The following is a 20,771-nucleotide window of genomic DNA, read 5'->3' on the forward strand; positions in this document are numbered from 1 at the left end:
TACTTCCAGTATTTCCGTTTGTAGATAATGGCACCATCATCCATCACTTACCCAAATCAAACCCTCTCTCCCCTGTACCCACCTTCTAGAATCAATAAATCATGTTGGCTTGATGCGTTTTACCTCCCAGTCTGCATCTCACTATTGTACATAAATGCCTTTAGTTTAGTTTCTTAGCATCTCTCCCCTGAATTATTGTATAGACCTCTAACTTATCTTTATTATTGTATAGACCTCTAACTTATCTTTCTACCTCCAATTCTGCCACCATTAAGGTTCATTCTCCTTAATATACCAAGAGCAATATAAAACAAAACCTGGTATGTTTTAGCATTTGAATAGGAGATGGTGATTGTCAACTTATTAGGTAATGTACATCACTGGTTATGTGACTTTTGATAACTCATCTTCAGTCTCTGGCTCCTCATTTGTTAAATTTAAAAAATGACAGCACTTAGTCTTAGAGACATTGTGAGAATCGAGTGGGACAATATTTGGCATACTAGGTGTACAACAAATGGGGGCCCTTACTTACATGACGGTGGGACCAGGTCATCGCCTGGGGCTCCCCTGTGTCTACAGAGAATATTAGATATGTCAGCTGCAAGAAGCCAGACTTAAAGTCAGGAACTCTTTGGGAAGCTCTTGAGAACAAGGACACTGGTTTCTTTCCCTATAACTTGGGATTTGTAAAAATTAGAAGAAATAATAAAGACAAAGTACCTAACAGGGTGGCTGGTAAATAATAAGCATGGGATGAAAAATAGAAAATAAGCAGCAACATGGCCAAGAAGAAATAACTATGCTAAGAAACCGGCTCCTCTTTTGGTTTAAGCATTGTCCATTACTCGTTTGCCAGAATTTGTCTATTCTAGACAAAAGTGTGCTTTTGTTGTTAGTGGTGCTGCTGGTGGTGAAGTTCTGTTGTTTTACAGGGAAGATAGCAGTGAAATAACAGGGTGATCCAAGACGTCTGTTTTTCAACTATAGCAGCAGTTAGTTTTCCCGGATGTTCAAAATCTGTGTTCAACAGATGAAGTTCTATTGACCTTGAGTGTTCAGAGATCAGTTCAGCTTTCCAATCATGGTACCTCTTTTTTCTTGCTGTGTGCAGGCTGGCACTGATCTCAGTTTATCCTTTGAGATTCAGCAGAAGATCCCGATGGAGGAGGATGATACCCAGAGAGAGGTGCCCAAGGAAGATGGAGTTGGTGATGTGCAACATTTCGGTGAGAACTTTATTGTCAGAGGTTTTCAGTACATATTTACAAGTTCTTACTCCATCATACATATTGAGAATGAGCTGGCATTTTCAAGTAAAAACCCAGGAGTCCAGCAATCACTGGGGAAGAAAGCCTGAGGTTGGCAATTCTTACCCAGAACTCTGGTCACCTGCTTGTTCACAGGTCACCGTATCTTACCTCACTGAAGACATATACTGAGGTTTTATTTAAGCCAGATGCTGAAGGATGGGAAGACCCAAGCAGCTGGTGTGGAGGTCTTTCCCAGTGGCTCATCAGTCACTCAGAAATCAAAGCCTGCACAAGAAAGGGTGGGATGGGATGCATAGAGAAAGACACTAAGCCTTTAGACTCTAGCAGAGCAGCTGATATTGACATCTCTAAGCAGGGAGGAGGCTCCAACACAACTACTCCCAATTCACAGGGTTTGCGGTTCTGGTTGAAATCTTTGCAAAGGTTTCCCCTGGCACTCAAATAGAATAAATAGGCTTATACAGTGTATATATTCCTCATTATTTTTTATTATGCCTCAGATGATCAAGTAACCAGAGAGCTGAGGGATAAGCTTGGTTACCTAGTTTCAGCCAATCTCATTAGTATTTCTTTCAGACCAGCTGACCAGCTCTGTATTGCAAAGTCTTCTTGTGTTAAGGGAGGGCGATTCCAAACCAGATTTAATTTTTCATTTACTCATCGTGCTAAGTTCTAGACATAAGAAGTTAAAATAGATGGCCGAATAGGAGCAGCTCCAGTCTTCAACTCCCAGCGCCAGCGACACAGAAGACCGGTGATTTCGGCATTTTCAACTGAGGTACTGGGTTCATCTCACTGGGGAGTGCCGGACGATCGGTACTGGTCAGCTGCTGCAGCCCGACCAGCGAGAGCTGAAGCAGGGCGAGGCATTGCCTCACCTGGGAAGCGCAAGGGGGAAGGGAATCCCTTTTCCTAGCCAGGGGAACTGAGACACACAACACCTGGAGAATCGGGTAACTCCCACCCCAATACTGCGCTTTGAGCAAACAGGCACACCAGGAGATCATATCCCACACCTGGCCGGGAGGGTCCCACACCCACGGAGCCTCCCTCATTGCTATCACAGCAGTCTGTGATCTACCGGCAAGGCAGCTTGGCGGGCTGCAGGGAGAGAGCCCGCCATTGCTGAGGCTTAAGTAGGTAAGCAAGCTGCTGGAGCTCCAACTGGGTGGAGCTCACAGCAGCTCAAAGCCTGCTGTCTCTGGGCTCCACCTCTGGGGGGCGGGGCACAGTAAGCAATAACAAAGCAGCAGGCATAAATTTAAAGCGACTCTGTCTGACAGCTTTGAAGAAGGCAGTGGATCTCCCAACGAGGAGGTTGAGATCTGAGAAGGGACAGACTCCTGCTCCAGCGTTACAGGCACAGTAAGCCTAACTGGGGAGACATCCCCACTAGGGGCAGTCTGACACCCACACCTCACAGGGTGGTACTGAGAGGAAAGCCAGCAAAAAAGAATCAGACAATTTACACTCGCTGTTCAGAAATATTCTATCTTCTGCAGCCTCTGTACTGAAATGCAAACCGTGGGAGTCTGGAGTGGACCTCAAGCAATCTCAACAGACCTGAGGGTCCCTGACTGTTAGAAGAGCTTATCAGCAGGAAGGACACCTACACCCAAAAACCCATCAGGTACGTATCATCAAAGACAGAGGCAGATAAAAACCACAAAGATGGGGGAAAAAGCAGGGCAGAAAAGCTGGAAATTCAAAGCCAGGCGCATCTCCCGGCAAGGGCAGCTCATAAGCCAGCTGGGGATCAAAGCTGAATGAGGAGAATGACTTTGTGAGATGAGAGAAGAAGGCTGATCCATCAAATTTCTCAGAGCTAAAAAGGAGGAATTCATTGCCAAGCGCAAAAGAAACTAAAAATCTTGAAAAAAAAAGTGCGGAAGGGTGGTAACAGAGTATTAGTAATGCAGAGAAAGTTCAGCGAAATGAAAAGAGATGGCTCATGACGAGAAATCATTGACAATCACAAGCTTCAACAAGCTGATCAACTGGAAGAAAAATTATCAGCGATTGAGGATCAAATGAATGAGGAAATGAAAGGCGAAGAAAACCAAAGAAAAAAAAGAAGAAAAATGAACAAAGCCACAAAAGAGTATGGGATTATGTAAAAGACCAAATCGTGGAAGTTAAAGTTGCCACAAGAAGTGAGGGGGAAAATGGAACCAGGTTGGGAAAACCTCTTCAGGATGCTCATCCAGGAGAACTTCAACCAAATGGGGCAGGCCAACATTCAAATCAGGAAATACGAAAAGGCATACAAAGATACTCCTCGAGAAGGCGCTCAGACCACCATTACCAGATTCCTGAAGTTGAAATGAAGGAAAAAATCTAGGGCAGCCAGAGAAAAGGTCGGGTTACCGGGGAAGCCATCAGACTCAGCAGATCTCGGCAGAAACTCTACAAGCCAGAAGAGTGGGGCCAATATTCCTTCTTAAAGAAAATTTTAAACCAGAATTTCATATCCAGCCAAACTAAGTTTCATAAGTGAAGGAGAAATAAAAATCCTTTACAGATAAGCAAATGCTTAGAGATTTTGTCACCACTAGGCCTGCCACAGACCCTGAAGGAAGCCTCAGCATGGAAGGAACAAAGCGGTTTGTACCTCAAAAAACATGCCAGGTAAAGACCATGAGGCTAGGAAGAAACTGCATCAACTAAGGAGCAAATAACCAGTTAATATCATAATGGCAGGATCAAAGTTCACACATAACAATCTTAACCTTAAATGTAAATATGGACTAAATGCTCAATTAGAGACACAGACCTTGAAACTGGATAAAAGTCGAACCCATCAGTCACTGTATTCCGGGGAAGACCCATCTCACATAGAGACATACATAGGCTCAAAATAAAAGGGATGGAGAATTTTAAACAAATGGAGAACAAAAAAAGCTCGAGGGAGTTGCAATACTAGTCTCTGTCTAAAACGAGCTTTCTTCATCAAAGATCAAAAAAAGAGACAAAGGCCATTACATAATGGTAAAGGGATCAATTCAACAGGAAGAGCCGCTATCTAAATATGTATGCACCCAATACAGGAGCACCCAGATTCATAAAAGCAAGTCCTTAGAGACTTACAAAGAGACTTAGACTCCCATACAATAATAATGGGAGACTTCAGCCTCCACACTGTCAGCAGCTGGAGACAGATCAGACAGAAAGTGAACAGGATATCCAGAGATTGAACTCATCTCTGCAGCAAGCAGACCTAATAGACATCTATAGAAGACACTCCAACCCAAATCCAACAGGGTATACATTTCTTCTGGCACCACATTGTACTTACTCCCAAAATTGACCCGCGTAATGGTGAGGAAGTAAAGCACTCCTCATGTGTACAGAACAGAAATTATAACAAACTGTCTCAGACCACAGTGCAAATCAAACTAGAACTCAGGACTAAGAGGCACAATCAAAACCGCTCAACCACATGGAAACTGAACAACCTGCTCCTGAATGACTGGGTACATAACGAAATGAGCCAGAAACCAGGGTATTACTTTGAAACCAATGAGGCAAATTACAACATACCAGAATCTCTGGGACACATTAAAGCAGTGTGTAGAGGAAGTTATAGCACTAAATGCCCACAAAGAGAAAGCAGGAAGATCTAAAATTGACACTCCTAACATCATGATTAAAAAGAACTAAGAGAAGCAAGAGCAAACACATTGAAAGCTGGCAGAAGGCAAGAAATAACAAAGATCAGAGCAGAACTGAAGGGAGATAGAGACACAAAAAACCCTCAAAAATCAATGAATCCAGGAGTTGGTTTTTGAAAGATCAACAAAATGGACAGACCACTAGCAAGACTAATAAAAGAAGAAAGAAGAATCAAATCGGCATGATGAAAATGATAAGGGATATCACCACCGACCCCACAAATACAAATACCATCAGAATACTATAAACACCTCACATAAAATAAACTGGAAAATCTAGAAGAAATGGATAATTTCCTGGACACTTACACTCTTCAAGACTAAACCAGGGAGAAGTTGAATCCTGAATAGACCAATAGCAGGCTCTGAAATTGAGGCAACAATTAATAGCCTACTACCAACCAAAAAGTCCAGGACAGATGGATTCACAGCTGAATTCTACCAGTGCCGGAGGTGCATTCCTTCTGAAGCATTCCCAGTAATGAAAGAGGAATCCTCCTAGCACTCATTTTATGAGGCCGTATATCCTGATACCAAAAGCCTGGCAGAGATACAACAAAAAGAAATTTTAGACCAATATCCCTGATGAACGTAATGCAAAAATCCTCAATAAAATACTGGCAAACCAGTTCCGGCAGCATCAAAAAGCTTATCACCATGATCCAGTGGGGCTACATCCCTGGGATGCAAGGCTGAGTTCCAACGATACGCCAAATCAATAAAACATAATCCAGCATATAAACAGAACCAAAGGGACAAGAACCACATGATTATTTCAATAGATGCAGAAAAGGCTTTGACAAATTCCAGCAGCCCTTCATGCTAAAGCGCTCAATAAATTCGGTATTGATGGAGCATTACCTCAAAATAATAGAGCTATTTGTGAGCCGACCACAGCCAATATCATACTGAATGGGCAAAAACTGGAAAAATTCCCTTTGAAAACAGAGCACAAGACAGGGATGCCCTCTCTCACCACTCCTATTCAACATAGTGTTGGAAGTTCTGGCTAGGGCAATCAGGCCAAGAGAAATCAAGGTATTCCAGTTAGGAAAAGAAGAATCAAATTGTCCCTGTTTGCAGATGACATGATTGTATGTTAGAAAACCCCATTGTCTCAGCCCAAAATCTCCTTAAGCTGATAAAAAGCAACTTCAACAAGTCTCAAGGATACAAAATTAATGTACCCAAAAATCACAAGCATTCTTATACACCATTAACAGACAAACAAGAGCCAAATCAGGAATGAACTTCATTCACAATTGCTTCAAAGAGAATCAACCTAGGAATCAACATAGGGATGTAAGGACCTCTTCAAGGAGAACTACAAACCACTGCTCAGTGAAATAAAGGGACACAAACAAATGGAAGAACATACCATGCTCATGGTGGGAAGAATCAATATCATGGCCTGCCCAAGGTAGTTATAGATTCAATACCATCCCCATCAAGCTACCAATGAGTTTCTTCACAGAATTGGAAAAAACTGCTTTAAAGTTCATATGGAGACAAAAAGAGCCGCATCTCCAAGACAATCCTAAGTCAAAGAACAAAGCTGGAGGCATCAAATACCCTGACTTCAAACTATACTGCAGGCTACAGTAACAAAACATGGTATGGGTTTAAAGCAGAATATAGGCCGTGGAACAGGGCAATTCCTCAAGAAATAATACCACACATCTACAGCCATCTGATCTTTGTGACAAACCTGAGGGAAGGAAACAAGAAATGGGGAAAAGTTCTTTAATAAATGGTGCTGGAAGGTGGCTAGCCATAAGTAAGCTGAAACTGGATCCTTTGCCATGCCTGAAAATTAATTCAAGATGGATTAGAGACTTAAATGTTAGACCTAATACCATAAAATCCTAGAGAGGAAGCCTGAGTAATACCATTCAGGACATAGGCATGGGCAGCTTCATGTCACAGGCACCAAAAGCTTAGCGACAGCAAAAGCCAAAATTGACAGGCCAGGATCTCATTAACTAAAGAGCTTCTGCACAGCAAAAGGAAACTACCATCAGAGTGAACAGGCAGCCTAGAATGGGAGAACATTTTGCAATCTACTCATCTGACAAAAGAGGCTAATATCCAGAAGAACCCACAAAGAACTCAAACAAATTTACAGAAGAAAAACAAACAACCCCATCAAAAAGTGGGCAAAGGATATGAATAGACATTTCTCGAAAGAGGCGAACAAGCCATGGCACATGAAAAGTAGCCATCATCACTGGCCATCAGAGAAATGCAAATCAAAACCACAGTAGGATACTGCATCTCACACCAGTTAGAATGGCGATCATTAAAAAGTCAGGAAACAACAGATTGCTGGAGAGGATGGGAGAAATGAGACACACTGTTGGTGGGATTGTAAACTAGTTCAACCATTATGGAAGACAGTATGGTGATTCCTCAGGATCTAGAACTAGATGTACCATATGACCCAGCCATCCAGTATGGGCATGCCAAAGGATTATAAATTATGCGCTATAAAGACACATGCACATTATTATGTTTATTGCGGCACTATTCCTAATAGCAAGGCTTGAGAATCGCCCAAATGTCATCAGTGACAGATTGATTAAGAAAATGTGCTTTATATACACATGGAATACTATGCAGCCATAAAAAGGATGAGTTTGTGTCCTTTGTGGGACATGGATGCAGCTGGAATCCATCATTCTTAGCAAGCCTTCATAAGAACAGAAAACCAAACAACATGTTTTCTCACTCATAGGTGGGAACTGAACAATGAGATCATGGACTCGGGGAGAACATCACACACCGGGGCCTATCATGGGGAGGGTGGGAGGATTGCATTGGGAGTTATACCTGATGTAAATAGCCGAGTTGATGGGTGCAGCACCAACAGAACAGAAATATACATGTAACAAACCTGCACGTTATGCACATGTACCCTACAACTTACAGTATAATAATAATAAATAAATTAAAAAAAAAAAAAAGAAGTTAAAATAGAAAAATCAGTGTTAGGGCTCTCCAGAGAAACAGAACCAATAGAACACACACACACACACACACAGGGGGTGGGGAGAGAGAGAGAGAGAGAGAGAGAGAGAGAGACAAAGAGAGATTTTAAGGAATTATCTTACTAAGTTGCTCTATTGTGGGGCTGGCTGGGAATTCTGCAATCAGTTGGGAATGTATATCTTGAGCAGACACGGAAAATAAAACAGAAACATTGCAATATGATGATGTGAAATACTTTGACATCTAACCAAAACCAGTCATGGAGTTGGAGAAAGCTTTCTGGAGAGGGTGATTTCTGAAGCAACTATTGCTCAGTGAATTGTGGTTATGAAGAAAGAGATAAATGAATGTGACTCGTGTGAATAACTGCAGGCAGTTTACTGTGGCTGGAACGCTCCCTCCTTGCAGGAAGAGGAGGAAGGAACTGGCAAGCTATTAGGTGGGGAAATAACCTGGAGAAACCAGGTGACATTTTTTGTTTGTTTGTTTATTTGTTTTCGTGCTAATCTGAAGATTCCAGATTTATTTTATCCTAAAGGCTTTGAGAAGTTATTGAAGAATTCTAAGCATTGGAGTGATGAGATTAGAGTTTTGGTAAAGACCAATTTATGTAATTATTTAACAAATATTTAATAGTGTCTGTCAGGTATGAAGTTCTGTTAGAGGCGCTGGAAATATGACAATGAACAAGACAGAAAGATCCCGGTCCTCATACAGCTTAGAATTGTGTGCGGGAGATTAGGGGAAAAAAGACTAATAAAAGAACTTAAAATTTTAAGTACTGTTATTGAGGCTTGATTTAGGAGCTTATTACAGTTCCAATATCCTCCCATCCCATCTCACCTGGCCATCACATCCTGCTATAAGTGGAAGATTTAAATACTGAGTATTACTCAGCAACTGCCCTATACCCCATCCCATCTCATGGCCAAATGCACAGTCTTGGATTTGATACTTCTAGACCCTCTTTCCAAAATGCGGATCTTAGCTTTTTCTTTAGGCTCTGCATCTTCCATTTCCTTGGGAGAGCCTTACTTCCTGCACACCCAATGTCCCTTTAGCCCTGGGACTAATGAGGTTCCATCTTCTCTTGACTTGTTCCTGGCCCTCTCTAAAAGTGGGGAAATACCAGGTAGTAAATGAAGGCAAGGGGATGAAGAGTACTATTGACAGATGTTTAAGAGGTAAAAATTATACGATTTGGCAATGGATTGGTAATAGGGGTTGAGGAAGAATTGAGGGATTGAAGAAGTTTTCCAGTAAGGGAGTTGGATGACTAGATCTAAGAGGGTGTCCTTTACTTAACTGTAGACTACAATTAAGAAGGAGGGCTTGGCCGGGCGCGGTGGCTCAAGCCTGTAATCCCAGCACTTTGGGAGGCCGAGACGGGCGGATCACAAGGTCAGGAGATTGAGACCATCCTGGCTGGCTAACATGGTGAAACCCCGTCTCTACTAAAAAAAATACAAAAAACTAGCCCGGCGACGTGGCGGACGCCTGTAGTCCCAGCTACTCGGGAGGCTGAGGCAGGAGAATGGCGTAAAACCCGGGAGGCGGAGCTTGCAGTGAGCTGAGATCCGGCCACTGCACTCCAGCCTGGGCGACAGAGCGAGACTCCGTCTCAAAAAAAAAAAAAAAAAAAAAAAAAAAGAAGGAGGGCTTGGGCCGGGCGCAGTGGCTCAGGCCTGTAATTCCAACACTTCGGGAGGCTGAGGTGGGCAAATCACTTAAGGTCAGAAGTTCAATATCAACCTGGCCAACATGGAGAAACCCCATCTCTACTAAAAATACATAAATTTGCCGGGCATGGCGGCACATGCTTGTAGTCCCAGCTACTTGGGAGGCTGAGGCAGGGGGAATCGTTTGAACCTAGGAGGTGGAGGTTGCAGTGAGCCGAGATTGTGCCGCTGCACTCCAGCCTAGGCAACAGAGCGAAACTCCGTCGCAAAAAAAAAAAAAAAAAAGAAGAAGGAGGGCTGAGGGGTGCATGTGAGGGAAGGTGATAATGATGTAATGATTAGGACGTGTTAAGTCTGCTCTGCCCAAGGGATACTCCTGTGTAGGTAAACAGTATGTGACCCTCATCTTCCCCCATGTATATTCCTAAACCTTCCTTCCTTCTTATACTGAGGATTGTGGAAGTTGGAATGAAAAACAAAGGACTGATATTTCCAGTAGGATCAAAGCATTCAACAAAGTAATTGAGAATCTATCATAAAATGCTAATAGCCCATGAGAGATAAAACTTTCTTTTGAGAACTAATTACCAGTGAATTATTCATCAAGGGTAATGTTGCCTCCCGCCACTAGGGACCCTCATAATTGCCTGTGTAAGGAATTTTCCACCTGGATAGTCACTTTGATAACTTCTGCAGGACAAAACTAGCTTTTGCAACAGGAAAACATAAACCACATCAGAGCTTCTCTTGATTACATTGCTCATCAATGCTCCGCAGACTAGAGGAGTAAAAAGCATAAGTGCTTTGGTGCTTTGACTCCCCCAACCAGCACTCCAGTTGTTGAGGGATCTCAGACCTTATCTGGGGTTTTTGTTGAAGAAACAGAGGAACAGCCCCAGAAAGCTCTGCCAACAGGCTTGGGGTGTGGGGAGAAAAATACTCCCTTTAGACATACACAGTCATGCACTGCATAATGTTTCAATCAATGATGGACAACGTTTACAACAGTGGTCCTGTAAGATTATAATGGAGCTGAAAAATGTCTTATTATCTGGTGACATGGGTATGGTAGCAGAACACCTTACCTTTTCTGTGTTGAGATGTTTAGATACACAAATATTTACTATTATATTACAGTTGCCTACAGTATTCAGTATAGTAGCATTCTATATAGGCTTGTAACCTAGGGATAGGCTACACCATTCTTATGGCTATGCCATATAGACTGGTTGGGTGTGTAGTAGACTATGCCACCTAGCTTTGTGTAAGTGGACTCTATGATGTTTGCACAATGACAAAATTACCTAACAACGCATTTCTCAGAACATAGCCCTAGCCTCAAGCAATGCGTGACTTTCCTCTTGTGAATTGATGGGTTGCTAAGCCTTTTATAAAGCTAACTTTAATATTAACATTGAAGATACAGTGAATCCATATACTCATGTTAAATTTCTGGAGATTTCTTTCTTTTTTTTTTTTTTTTTTTTTGAGATAGGGTCTCACTCTATTGCCTAGGCTGGAATGCAGTGATGGAATCATAGCTCACTGCAGCCTTGAATTCTTGGGCTTAGTTGATCCTCCTGCCTTAGTCTCCAGAGTAAGGAGTATAGACCCATGACACCATGCCTGGATAATTGAAAAAAATATTTTTTTTAGAGAAGGGATTTTGCTATGTTGCTTAGGCTGGTCTCAAATTCCTGGGCTCAAATGATCCTTCCACCTTGGCCTCCCAAAGCGCTGGGATTCCAGGCATGAGCCACTGTGCCAGGCCAAAGTTCTGAAAATTCTTATGTCAAGCTCGTAAATATAATACTAATACCTTAGGAATCAACCTCTGGAAATCATCAATAAGAGAATGACCTTTTAAATAGAGCTTCTTTTGTTTTCCATTTGAATAGCACAGCAAGTGAATTTTGATCATCTTCTTTAGGAATATTTGTAACTCAGAAATTCTTGGTTCTTGTCATTATGCAAAATAGACACTAGCACATGTATTTTATAGCAGTGCAATTCACAATTGCCAAGATGTGGAACCAACCTAAGTGCCTATCAACTAATGAGTGGATAAAGAAAATGTGGTATAGATACACCATGGAATACTATTCAGCCATTAAACGGCATGAAATAATGTCTTTTCCAGCAACTTAGATGTTGCTGGAGGCCATTATTCTAAGTGAAATAACAGGAGTGGAAAACCGAAAACCGTATGTTCTCACTTATAAGTGGGAGTTAAGCTATGGGTACACAAAGGCATACAGAGTGACATAACGGACTTTAGAGACTCAAAGGGAGAAGGTGGGGGGCGGGGCTAGGGATACAAAACTACACATTAGGTAAATGTACACTACTTGCATGATGGGTGCACTAAAATATCAAAATTCATCACTATATAATTCATTTGTGTAACAAAAAACTACTTGTACCTAAAAAGCTATTGAAATTTTAAAAATTTAAAAAGAAATTCTTGGTTCTTGAGGATAGTCATAAATTCAAATGAGACTAAAATAACCATACTAAGATGAAGCAGGCGGATCCCTTTAGCCTAGGAGCTTAAGACCAGCCTGGACAATGTAGCGAGACCCCATCTCTACAAAGAATTTTTAAAATATGGGTGTGGTGGCATGCACTTGTGGTCCTAGTTACTTGGGAGGCTGAGGCACGAGGATGGCTTGAGTCCAGGTTTCAAGTTACAATCATCTATAATTACCCCACTATACTCCAGTCTGGGCAACAGAACAAGACCTTGTCTTTAAAGTAAATACATAAATAAATAAAGGAACTATGCTAGTCATAACATCACCATCTGTATCTCAGAAATAAATGCTTCAAACAACCATTTAGAATTTATTGAGCACTAACATAAATCTCCAGTCAGAGTTGAGTGCTATAAAATAATGTTTTTGGCCAGGCGCAGTGGCTCAGGCCTGTAATCCCAGCACTTTGAGAGGCCGAGGTGGGTGGATCACGAGGTCAGGAGATCGAGACCAGCCTGGCTAACATGGTGAAACCCCATCTCTACTAAAAATATAAAAAATTAGCCAGGCATGGTGGTGGGCATCTGTAGTCCCAGCTACTCGGGAGGCTGAGGCAGGAGAATGGCATGAACCTGGGAGGCGGAGCTTGCAGTGAGCAGAGATCACGCCACTGCACTCCAGCCTGGGTGACAGAGCGTGACTCCATCTCAAAAAAATAAAAAAGAGTCATACTAGTGTTCTTCGCGATTCTCCTGAGAAAAGCAATAAATTGACCCCAGCAAGTGGAACATTAAAAATGGTCAGGCAAGTAGCTCTGAGTCCCTGCAGACACAGCCAGTTAATTGGAATATTGTCACTGAATTTCTGGTCCATCAGTTGACCCAACACCCAAAGGGGCCTGTTCATGTGTATTTCTGTGAGCATTTTAGGATCTGTAACTGCAGAGTTATGTTAACTCTGAAAAAGAAAAAGGGCAGTCTGGAGTGGACGGAGAGATTTAATATGTTAATTGTGACCCTAATGAATACGCAGTTGAGCAGCCTTGACTTGCAACTGACACCTTGTTTAATACAGGAAGTGGAGTGGGGCTTTATTAGAGTCTTTAAATGTCATGGTTGGAGCTCATATTTCTTTTTCACCCTATGCCTATATAATCATGTTGTTCCACTTCCTACACAGCCCCTGGCTCTTCCTGTTGTCCAGCAGTAAGGAGCCAGTGCAAGTGCAGAGTAAGGAAATGACATAATTAAAATGGTATTCAATGCGAAGCCTAAAATTCAAAGCCCCATCTTTCCCCTTTCCTCAAATCTGGCCCCAGCACCCTAGATCTTATCTCCTACTCCTCCCTCCCCAGCTCAGGCGGCTGTATTACTCACTCTTTCCCAAACCTGCCTTGGCTTTACTGTCCTCCTGCATTGTTCGTGGTCTTTCCTCCGCCTAGAAGGCCCCCCAACCCTTTTTTTTTTCAATATGAAACTCACATATGGTGTCTTCCCTGGTGGACTCACTGGACACAGATACCCCTTTACCTGAACTCTTCTGTATCATTGTTTTTTAGCATATATTACATTATCACATTACAGTTATATGCTAGGCAGTATAAAACAGAGTAGGTGTTTTGTAAGTTTGCTTTTGTTTTAACATTCCTCGTGTTCTGAATCCTGGCCCCTGCTCTCAGTTGTCAGAATTCTCCCATGTGCTGAAGTCTGTGTATCTCTGACACATCAATTTAGACATCTATCCTTGCCCAAGGTGGCATTCTCCCTCTCTCTCTCGCTCTCTCTCTCTCTATAATATATTTAAATATAGTTATGTTATATGTAAAGATCATAGGTAGTACATATTATATATTATATATACATAAATTAATATACATAAAGATTATATATTATAATAATCCTTATGTATAATTATCTTTATACATAATATAATTATCTTTATGTATAACATTAAGGACAAATTTGAAATCAAGGTATGGTATAACTGGAGGGATGATGAAAGTTCAGATGAAAGGAAAAACAAAGAAAACCAATAGAAGAGAAGCTGAGTTCTCTTCAGTATCAAGGAATACTGCTGATAAGGTGTTGTTTTTTTTTTTTTTCCCATGATAAGTAGATAAGATACAGAGAAACTCCTTGTTTTAAGCCCTCTATGCAGGCAAAGTAGACCAATTCAGGGTCCTCAAGTGATAAGAAAAGTGAGCCAGATAACACAGCTAGGATAGGTTAAAAGACACACACACACACACACACAACCATCCTTTTCCTGCCTGATTGCAATACAAACTCACAGAAAAGACTGGGGGTAGGGCAGAAAGAGAACATTTGATGCAGAAATTAATCAGATGTTCCAAATAGATTTAGATTTTTCTCCTAATTAGAGAACCTACCTTGTAATTGTTTAAAGATAAAGCAGCACATGGGGATAATCATTAAACCTGAGGAGACAAAAATTAGGTATTTGCCTTTTATGCCCCTGTGAGGTTAAAGTGATTCCCACTTTAGTTTTGGTTAACTTTCTGGTATTAATTTGAATAATATGCTATTTATACTTTATATATTTAAATATATATTAGAGAATGTATAGTAAAAACCAAGTATTCAATAAGGTTATTAGAATAAAAATACATCAACATTTTAAAAAGGAGAGGAAAACAAAGTCTTTATTACCGTTACACAAAAATTTAATGGTAAGCTTGACTCTGGGCTTCCTGGCAACAAGGATACAAAGAGAAACACTAGGTTACACAGTTCCCCTTAACAACAGTTGCAGATCCAACGTGAAAATAGATGAAGATGCTTTTTCTAAGAAATGAAAGTACATTCATTTTTTTAGAGAGAAAATTTATCCAAGTACTAAATTCTAAAAAGAGTGTGTAATTTGGAACTGAACTTATATAGGACAGTCAGTATACAACACAATGGTCAACATCATTATCAATAGTTCCAGAAAGGCAAATGTGGTTGGAAACTACTCTGCTGGGTGTTCTTTTTGTGCTATTTATCCCCTGTGCAAGGAATGGGACCTACATTAACACACTGGCTCATAAAATATGGGTTTGGCCAGGCATAGTGGCTCATGCCTATAATCCCAGCACTTTGAAAGGCCAAGGTGGGCAGATCACCTGAGGTCAAGAGTTCGAGACCAGCCTGACCAACATGGTGAAACCCCATCTCTACTAAAAATACAAAATTAGCCGGGCGTGGTGGCCCATGCCTGTAATCCCAGCTACTCCAGAGGCTGAGGCAGGAGAATCGCTTGAACCCAGGAGGCAGAGGTTGTAGTGAGCCAAGATCATGGCATTGCACTCTAGCCTGGGCAACAAGAGCAACACTCCATCCCCCCGCCCCCCAGAAAAAAGAGTTCTTACTTTTCAGAATAGAGGTTTGCTTCTCAATGAAGGTAAATAATGCACTCAAATTACTTGGCTAGTGTATTAGTCCGTTCTCACACTCCTGTAAAGAAATACCTGAGACTAGGTAATTTATAAAGGAAAGAGGTTTAATTGACTCACAGTTTCGCATTGCTGGGGAGGCCTCAGGAAACTTACAATCATGGCAAGGGCAAAGGAGAAGCAGACACTTTCTTTACAGGGCAGCAGGACAGAATGAATGCAAGCAGGGGGAATGCCAGACACTTACAAAACCATCAGATCTCATGAGAACTCACTATCATGAGAACAGCATGGGGGAAACTGCCCCCAAGATCCAATTACCTCCACCTGGTCCCACCCTTGACACTTGGGGATTATGAGAATTACAATTCCAGGTGAGATTTCGGTTGAGACACAGAGCCAAACTATATTAGCTAGCAAAGGGGCTGAATCCGGGCCCAAAACGCAGTTCTGCCTGACTTCACAGTCAATGATTTTTCCACTGCACTCTGCAAGTAGAAATTTCTTGATTCATTAAATCATCATAATATTAAAGTGAACTTCAGCAAAATCAATTGTTCCATGAGCTAAACTGCAGTGAGATTGAAATGAGTTAATAGCTACAAAGATTTGTTAGGCTATCATTGCAGAGAAAGGAGCAAATATACAGATTCAGGACACAAAAAGTTAATCAAATCCAACCAATCTTTTCTAATAAAAGAGAACAATAGCAAAAATAATTCCAAATGGAATAACATCGAAATTCATAATATCACTGTATGTGTTTCAAAGTGAGCAGGTATGTACAAACCTACTCCCAAAGACCACAAAAGCTGAAAAGTCAAAGAGGCTGACAAGTCCAGTTTCTCAGAAAGAAACATTTAATAGAGACTTATGAACAGAAGCCATGTCCCCAGTGGCTGTGAAAAAAGATGGTGCATCTCCATGCTGTCACCCCCAGAGTCAAGACACATAAACTAAAGGAAAAGAATGTGTGGGAGAATTGAAGTCGACCCCTCAGGGAGAGGCAAGAATGCTATGTGAATCTTCCTATGGGCAGGATTTATGGTCAAGGTTGTTTTGACGCAAGGGCAGGATTTAAGGTAACAGTAGATAAAGTACAAATCTTCGAGTAATTCCCAGAACTCGGGTTAATCAGAAGTCAACATGTAATCTTCCATGGAATTAGAGTAAAAAGAAAAAACAAGTCAGCATGGCAGATGAGCATCCAAGAGAGTTGCTTTAGCCTCCACACTGTGCAACACTTTAAAGTTCCCCACCTGAGAGGGTGAAGGATAAAGGAAACTAAGATCAGGGACTGTAATCACTACAGATCCTGGAGAGGCAAACAAGAAAGGTCTGCTGTTTAGTTTACAACACAATATCTCTAGTGATAAGGAATGGCAGAGGGGGAGGCAGGACTCTGGTCTGTGATTAAATAGAAAACTTAATTATAAAGAACCCAGGAAATAGCAAAAAGTAGAAAGACTTTCTTTCTTTCTTTCTTTCTTTCTTTCTTTCTTTCTTTCTTTCTTTCTTTCTTTCTTTCTTTCTTTCTTTCTTTCTTTCTTTTCTTTCTTTCTCTTTCTTTCCTTTCTCTTTCTTTTTTTTTCTTTCTTTTTCTTTCTTTCTTTTTCTTTCTTTTCTTTCTTTCCTTCCTTCCTCCCTCTTCTTTCTTTCCCTTTCTTTCTTCCTTCCTTTCTCTTTCTTTCTTTTCTTCTTTCTTTTCTTTCTTTCTTTTATTTTTCTTTTCCTTCCTTCCTCTATTTTGTTCTCTCTTTCTTTCTTTCTCTACCTCTCCCCCTCCCTCCCTCCCACCTCTCCCTCCCTCTCTTCCTCCCTTCCTTCTCTCTTTCTTTCCTTTCTTTCTTTCTCTTTCTTTCTTTCTTTCTTTCTTTCTTTCTTTCTTCCTTTCTTTCTTTCTTTCCATCATCATAACTAAAAGAAAGTCTGGTAATATAATAATAACGATAACAGTTGTACTTTATTGAGTGCTTTCTATAGATGTTGGGGTCTGCATTTGCATTTGTCTGTTTTTTTTGTTTGTTTATTTGTTTGTTTTTTATTTTTGAGACAAGGTCTCACTCTGCCACCCAGGCTGGAGTGCAGTGGTGCGATCATGGCTCACTGCAGCCTTGAATTCTCAGGTGATTCTCCTACCTCAGCCTCCCGAGTAGCTGGGACTACAGATGGTGCACCACCATGCGGGCCTAATATTTTTGTATTTTTAGTAGAGACAGGGTTTTGCCATGTTGGCCAGGCTGCTCTGGAACTTCTAGTCTCAAGCGGTCCTGCTACCTCGGCTCCCGAGGTGCTGGGATTACAGGCGTGAGCCACTGAGCCTGGACTGAATTTATCTAATTTACACTTGCACCTTCAGGGTGGTCTCGTCTATCTTCAGGCTGCTATGGCCTTATGGAAGCTACTGAAAACCACTCTAACTCATCAGGAATGGGAAACTTTGCTGGGTTTAGTCACTTGAAAAAGTCACATTCAATGAATACTTTTCGAGTCCCTTCCATGTATAAGTCTTGGAGTATGATTCATACAAATATGAATAAAATGACTCCCTTTGCCTTCTAGGAGCTTGGCTATAATGAGACAGAGATGCCAGCAGATAAAACAAGGCAGTGAAGGGAGGCCAGTGAGGATTACTTTTTGTCTAGTAATTAGGAATTATTCATTATACAGACATGTCCTCTAGTAACATTCATACTTAGGAAAGAGGTAGAAGGTAGCATTAAAGACAATGAACTCAAGAATGAGTGCTCAAATTCTGCTTCTACCAACTTATTACCTGAGTGACAATTGACTTCTCTGTGATCCTTTCTTCACTTATAAAATGGGAGTAGTAACAGTAACTGTCATAGGGTTGTTGCATCAACTAATACTGTCCTATATTTGGAAGAATACCGGATACGCATATGATAGTAATTGTTGCTCTCAATAAATTTAGCTATTTTTTTCTTAGACATAAATATTGGCAATCTAATTATGGCCATTCTAAATATGCTGTGTTGGTGCGCATTCTCCTTAGATCTTCTGAAGGGAGAATAGTTGTCTCTAAGATGTCTATGTAGTCAAGTATATTTCTGGCATTGCTCGAGGCAAGGAAATGTTTGCAACACAGTGCTTTGGGTCAAAGCCATCATTTATTCTTAAGCACCATTTACATGTCCGGCATCCTTCTAGGCACACTAGGGATATAGCACTGGAGAGAACAGGCAACGCTCTCTGCCTGCCTGCCTGACATTCTAGTGAGGAGAGACAGACAATAAACATAATTTTAAAAGCACATTTTACAAGGTAATAGAATGTGGTGACTTTGTCAAAAAATAAATTTAAGTAGTATGGAAAACACATTTTAAACTTTAAGTAGAGTGGTCAGAGCAGGCCTGAGCAACACAGTGACACTGAAGAGTGTCTTGAAGGAAGTGAGGGAGTGAACCATGCAGCTACTTGGGAGGAGGGAATTTTAGGCAGAGAGGGCAATTACAACAAAGGCCCTGAGATGGAACGTATTTACCTAGGAATCTAGTCTAGGAGGCCATTGTGGCAAGGGCTAAGTGAGTGATAAAGGGGAAGTAGGAGGCTGGGCACAGTGGCTCACGCCTGTCATCCCAACACTTAGGAAGGCGGAGGTGGGCAGATCGCTTGAGCCCAGGAGTTCAAGAACAGTCTGGGCAATGTGGTGAAACCCCATCTCTGCAAAACATTCAATATTAGCTGGGCATGGTGGTCTGCACCTCATGGAAGCTGAAGTGGGAAGATCACTTGAGACCAGGAGGTTAAGGTTGCAGTGAGCTATGATCATGCCATTGCACTCCCGTCTGGGTGACAAAGCGAGACCCTGTCTCAAAAAAAAAGAGAAAAGAAAAAAATTCCAGGGTAAAGGAAATAAAATGATGTTATGTTCATGGGGATGATCCAAAAAAGAGGAGGAAAGAGATGACGTGGGTGAGAAAAGAACAATGCTGGAGCACTTAACTGTTTAACTGTTGGATTGATCAGTGTATGTATGCTTCTGCAGGGCAAACACTCAGGACAGGGAAAAAAATTCCTCTGAAAAACCAGACATTCCTAACAAACATATGAAAAAATGCTCATCATCACTGGTCATTAGAGAAATGCAAATCAAAACCACAATGAGATACCATCTCACACCAGTTAGAATGTGATCATTAAAAAGTCAGGAAACAACAGATGCTGGAGAGGATGTGGAGAAATGGGAACACTTTTACACTGTTGGTGGGAGTGTAAGTTAGTTCAATCATTGTGGAAGACAGTGTGGCGATTCCTTAGGGATCTAGAACTAGAAATACTATTTGACCCAGCAATCCCATTACTGGGTATATACCCAAAGAATTATAAATCATTCTACTATTAAGGCACATACAAACGTATGTTCATTGCAGCACTGTTCACAATAGCAAAGACTTGGAACCAACCGAAATACCCATCAATGATAAAGAAAATGTGGCACATATACACCATGGAATACCATGCAGCCATAAAAAAGAATGAGTTCATGTCCTTTGCAGGGACATGGATAATGCTGGAAACCATCATTCTCAGGAAACTAACACAGGAACAGAAAACCAAACACTGCATGTTCTCATCATAAGTGGTATTTGAACAATGAGAGCATATGGACACATGGAGGGGAACATCACACACCGAGGCCTGTTGGGGGATGGGGGACAAGGGGAGGGAGAGCATTAGGACAAATACCTAATGCATGTGGGGCTTAAAACCTTGATGAAGGGCTGATGGGTGCAAACCACCATGGCACATGTATACCTATGTAATAAACCTGAAAGTTCTGCACATGTATCCCAGAACTTAAAGTATAATTAAAAAAAAAAATTTTAAAAAGGCATTCCGTAGGTAAGGCTCTCCCTAAAATTAAAAGTCAAACTTTTACTTGCACATATGAAAAGTGCATTAAATAAGCTATTTCTTCAGTGACAGTATACTGAGTTATGCTCATGGTGTCAGGTACTTTGCATATATTATTCAGAAGCTTATTAGCAGCATCAGTATCGTTTATTGTTGCACTCTAGGTGAAGAAATTGTTGCTGGGAGCTACAACAACTTGCCCAAAGCCACAATGATCATAAGTAATTTGCACTTCGTTGTGCTCTTCTTTGCTGGTGTGAGATTCTCGAGGGCCAATGTCCTTCATCTGTGTAACTCTAGAGACTCGCCCAGACCTTGCAAGAGGTTCACATTTCCGCGTGCCGAGATCGATTATGGGCCACCCTCGGTCTCATTCGTTGACTTCCAATAAAGCATTGGCTGGTGAACATCTA

General features: G+C 41.3%; 2 protein-coding genes across 3 annotated transcripts in view; both read left to right on the forward strand.

Annotated features, from left to right (window-relative positions):
- PLCXD2 (phosphatidylinositol specific phospholipase C X domain containing 2) overlaps positions 1 to 1,229 on the forward strand; it is a 166,112-nt gene extending 164,883 nt beyond the window's left edge. Inside the window, exon 5 of the mRNA XM_009198718.4 lies at positions 1,115 to 1,229. The gene's annotated coding sequence lies outside the window, so the exon portion shown is untranslated. The remainder of the gene's footprint in view (positions 1 to 1,114) is intronic.
- Positions 1 to 20,771, forward strand: part of PHLDB2 (pleckstrin homology like domain family B member 2) — a 242,544-nt gene that overhangs the window by 104,217 nt on the left and 117,556 nt on the right. For both annotated transcript variants that reach the window (XM_031663002.1, XM_031663001.1), the window contains exon 2: positions 1,115 to 1,229. In XM_031663002.1, the coding sequence (XP_031518862.1) occupies positions 1,163 to 1,229 (67 nt within the window). In that variant the 5' untranslated portion in view covers positions 1,115 to 1,162. The remainder of the gene's footprint in view (positions 1 to 1,114; positions 1,230 to 20,771) is intronic.

This window comes from Papio anubis, chromosome 2 (assembly GCF_008728515.1).
Source record: "Papio anubis isolate 15944 chromosome 2, Panubis1.0, whole genome shotgun sequence".
Classification (NCBI taxonomy): Eukaryota; Metazoa; Chordata; class Mammalia; order Primates; family Cercopithecidae; genus Papio; species Papio anubis.